Source organism: Phytophthora parasitica (assembly GCF_000247585.1).
Source record: "Phytophthora parasitica INRA-310 unplaced genomic scaffold supercont2.3, whole genome shotgun sequence".
Taxonomy (NCBI): Eukaryota; Oomycota; class Peronosporomycetes; order Peronosporales; family Peronosporaceae; genus Phytophthora; species Phytophthora nicotianae.
The window spans coordinates 1,128,458-1,132,128 of NW_008648989.1; the positions used below are offsets into that span (position 1 = coordinate 1,128,458).

The 3,671-nt window shown below is 52.6% G+C and overlaps 3 protein-coding genes across 3 annotated transcripts in view; all 3 read right to left on the minus strand.

The window, feature by feature from the left end:
• Window positions 1-67: 67 nt before the first annotated feature.
• On the minus strand, window positions 68-388 carry PPTG_01509 (hypothetical protein; the record flags this gene model as incomplete). The annotated part of the gene is made up of 1 exon (XM_008894836.1): window positions 68-388. One exon carries the CDS (start codon window positions 386-388, stop codon window positions 68-70), a length of 321 nt encoding a protein of 106 aa, XP_008893084.1.
• A 210-nt stretch (window positions 389-598) lies between these two features.
• On the minus strand, window positions 599-2,556 carry PPTG_01510 (hypothetical protein; the record flags this gene model as incomplete). Its single annotated transcript, XM_008894837.1, has 3 exons — window positions 599-1,083; window positions 1,157-1,426; window positions 1,644-2,556. 3 exons carry the CDS (start codon window positions 2,554-2,556, stop codon window positions 599-601), a joined length of 1,668 nt encoding a protein of 555 aa, XP_008893085.1.
• A 176-nt stretch (window positions 2,557-2,732) lies between these two features.
• Window positions 2,733-3,671, minus strand: part of PPTG_21068 (hypothetical protein) — a 2,352-nt gene continuing 1,413 nt past the window's right edge. Inside the window, exon 2 of the mRNA XM_008895521.1 lies at window positions 2,733-3,671. Coding sequence (XP_008893769.1) covers window positions 2,819-3,671 — 853 coding nt within the window. The 3' untranslated portion in view covers window positions 2,733-2,818.

Consider the following 3,671-nt stretch of genomic DNA (forward strand, 5'->3'; position numbering starts at 1 on the left):
TTAGCGAGATGTGCGACGCATCGACATACTCTGACGGGTCAGCCATCGCCTTGGGCTGGCGTTGTCGCTAATAAGGCTTAGTGTCTCCGACGCTCATGTCCGCATCACTTGCCACGCCGATCTGGTGCTTTTTGCTCACGTTTGACACAGCTACCTTACGGTTTAAGTCATCACGACCACTGGTTACCTCGTTGCCAACACAAACCACGTTATCGTCCGATGACAATCGAACTCGAGGGTACACAGGATCGACTCGCCTGACTGGCAGTGGATGGTCACCACCATGCTCGTGGCAAGCGTACGTGTAACACATCCGACAGAATGAGCCACTATACACGTCCACCAAGTCGTTGTACGAATTCGCTGAGCGCAAACCCAGCGACGCCATACCCGTTCTGGTGTTGTCCACTAGACTGTGAAAGATACTCGACTCGAGGTTGCAAATCGGCGGCTGTAAGCGCTTACTCAGGGATTTTGCGCGGCAGGAATTCGACAACTATGACCGCTCCAGCAAATTGACAATGGCTGCGACGTCTGGATCCTGCGCATGCTGTCCATCACGACGCAACTTCTCCATTTGATTCAGCCTGGTGCTTGCTCACTGCCTCGAATCATGAAGCTTCTTTAACTCGCTGTAGGCTGTGTACGCCTGGGAGAAGCCGAGCTCGCTCTTCAGCGCATGAAACACTTGCTCCGAGTCACCAAGACGACCAACCACCAGCCTCAAAACGAATTCCGCTACCTCTTCATCAGCCACGCTGCCTATCTGTAACCTGTACTTCTTCGCCAACTCACCTCCGTCAGTTCCATTCCGTCTTGTACTAGCCGTGTAGCGTAGGATCGGGTCGTCATCAACGCGATAGTTGGCACGCAACCCAATGCTCGCCGTATACTTCCACAGAGATCGAGTCATTTCAACCCGGTTAATCTGGATCAGGGACGACACGATTCTCTCTCGCACGAAGCTGTCACCACGACCAATTTGAAACAAGACGCTTCCTCTGCACGGGTGTTGCGCTGCTTTACATTGCCTCACGGCGTGCTTCTCGACTGTCGGGTGGGGAAGCACATGCGATCTCATCTCTACATATCCACAAACAGCAACATTAACCAGCCAATACCTTATAAAAACGAGTATATCACATGAACATCATACCATTCTTACCACGTGGGCCTTTCTTGGGCGTCTTCAATGCTGCTTGATAAGCTGCAATCTTCCAGCGAGCCTCTGCCAGGATCGCTTGCACCTTCCTTCGATGACAGCGGCGAATAATAGGGAGATGTGCCGTTACCAGGAAGCTCACTGCGAGAGTGACATCGCTTTGTGGCTTTGCCTCCTCGACTGGAAACACGGATGAAATGCACTGAGTCGGCTGGCCGAAGTTGTCCAGTATCGCGCAGTAACTTGCCAAAGTGTCTGTTTCGTCTGGCGATCAATGACAACAGCATGAATAATGAGCAATAATAATGAGCAAGGTACGATAAGTGACCAAGAGCACTACCATACCATAGAATGTCAGCGGGTGGTCGCAACTCGATTCGAACGGATCACTTCACGTCTGGCCACATGGAGGAAGAATGTTTAATGGGGGCTTCGTCGAAATAAACACCGCGATATGCTGTGGGGTGAATCATCACATTACGCGAATATGGCGGAGGCATTCGATCGGTCGCAACTGGTTGATTGACCTTCGTCTTGCTTTGAGCTTGGAAGTAATCGCTTTCTGCTGGTTCTACCGAGTAAACCACGCTATTGGCATCCGAGTTGCCGTCCATATAAGTTTCATGACACGTCTTGCGCTTCTGCGCAGCAGGCTTGGTGGGACGAGATGTATTTTGAATCTGCGTGTGCTGCGACTGAATCCACGCCAGCTCTCGCTCTTGAGCCTGCAGGTCAACGAGCGCCACGTGATCTGTGTCGAGGTAAGTAAATACTCTCCGCTTCTTTCTCGGTTCTGGTAATGGTGACGGTGGAGACAACGAATTTTCAGTAACTGCAGACGCTGATGACGGCGAGACAGACTTCGCTTTGCTTGTTGGTATTTTGGTTGCAGAATCAGATTTACGGCAGTCATATCGGCCAAACACGTCCGTCTCTCTTCCACGCACTTGACTTGTCCGTTGTGCAGCAGTATATGGCGCCGCCACGGATTTCCTCGCTGGCACTGGTTTGGGTAATGGGGGCCGCGATAGAGACGCCGATGTATCGCGTATCGTTGTTGAGAATTTCGGTTCGGAGTCTCCAGATCGATCACTTACATCAGCCTTTCTGTTGGTTGCTTTCTTCTTCGTCGATTGATCCCTAGGTGTTCTATTACGCTTTTTGACCGTGCTCCGATTGGCGCTGGGTTCCTTCGTCTCAAGAGCAGCAGCCATCGCCAGCGCCGCCCCGCGTAGACGGTGGAGTGATTGTGCATCGGTTGCGGTACTGGAGACATTGGAGGGACGTAGACGCTGACGTTCGAGCCATCTCTTGGTCAGATGGAGCGTCGCTGTTGTCGTCCAGCACGATCCCTTCCGTCGCTGCGTCCATTCGATCTGATTATTTAGTGCCATGTTGGGTGAAAGTCAAAAGCAAGGATGGCACAAATCTGGTAAAGTACGGTCATATAACACTTCAACATGCAATCTAACGATTGTTGCGGTCCGCGAGAAATGGACCCTTTTGTATCGGCTTCCATGCTGGTCTCTTTTTGAGGTACCTTTGGGCCGCAACAACAGTTTATCCGAACCATCACAACGAAGCGCAACTACCACATTATATTGCTGTTGCATTGAAACAATTACTTCAGTACACCTTTCTCAACTACGTACAAAACTACTCGAAGACCAGAGATTTCAGCAAGTTCTCCATGCCGTCCATTGCGTGAGCGATCGCCTCCATTGAGCTTGCGTATGAAATGCGCATGCCGAACTCGTCACCGAACTCCGATCCAGGCACCACGGCGATATGCGAATCCTGCAACAAGTGAGCGCAGAAGTCGTCGACGCTCATGAGCGCCACGCTCTTGTCAGCAGTGAAAGCCTTCTTGTCCTTAAAGTACGACGACAGATCCAGGAACACGTAGAACGCCGACGTTGGATACGCAAATCGCACGTTGGGCATGGCCGTCAGTCGCTTGACGATGTAGCGGCGTTTGGTGTCAAGGTTCTTCATCACCTCCGTGATGCGGCGCTCCCCCTTGTCCATGCACTCCAACTCGTACTTGAGCGCCTCCACGGCAGCCACTTGGCCTACTGTATTCGGACACGACGTCAACTGAGCCTGTAGCAGCGTGCACGGGTCGATGTAGTACTTGGGTGCGGCGAGGAAGCCCACGCGCAGACCAGTCATGGCATGTGCTTTGGAGAATCCATTCACCAGCAGCGTGCGTTCGTACATACCCGGTAGCGTGGCGAAGCTCACGTGCTTGCGCTCTGGCGCGCCCTCGTCCTGGTAAAGCAGTTGTTCGTAAATCTCGTCCGAGACAACCACGATGTGGCGGAACTGTGGCTTGCGCAGTACAGTGGCGATCAGCTCGAGGTGCTCAGGGCTGTGTAGGGTTCCCGATGGGTTACTCGGGTTGCACAGGATGATGGCCTTGGCGTCCGGATGCGTCGTTAGCGTCTTCTCCAGCTCCTCCGGGTTGATCAGATAATTTTCCTCGAGCGTCGTGCGTAGTGGAATGGGC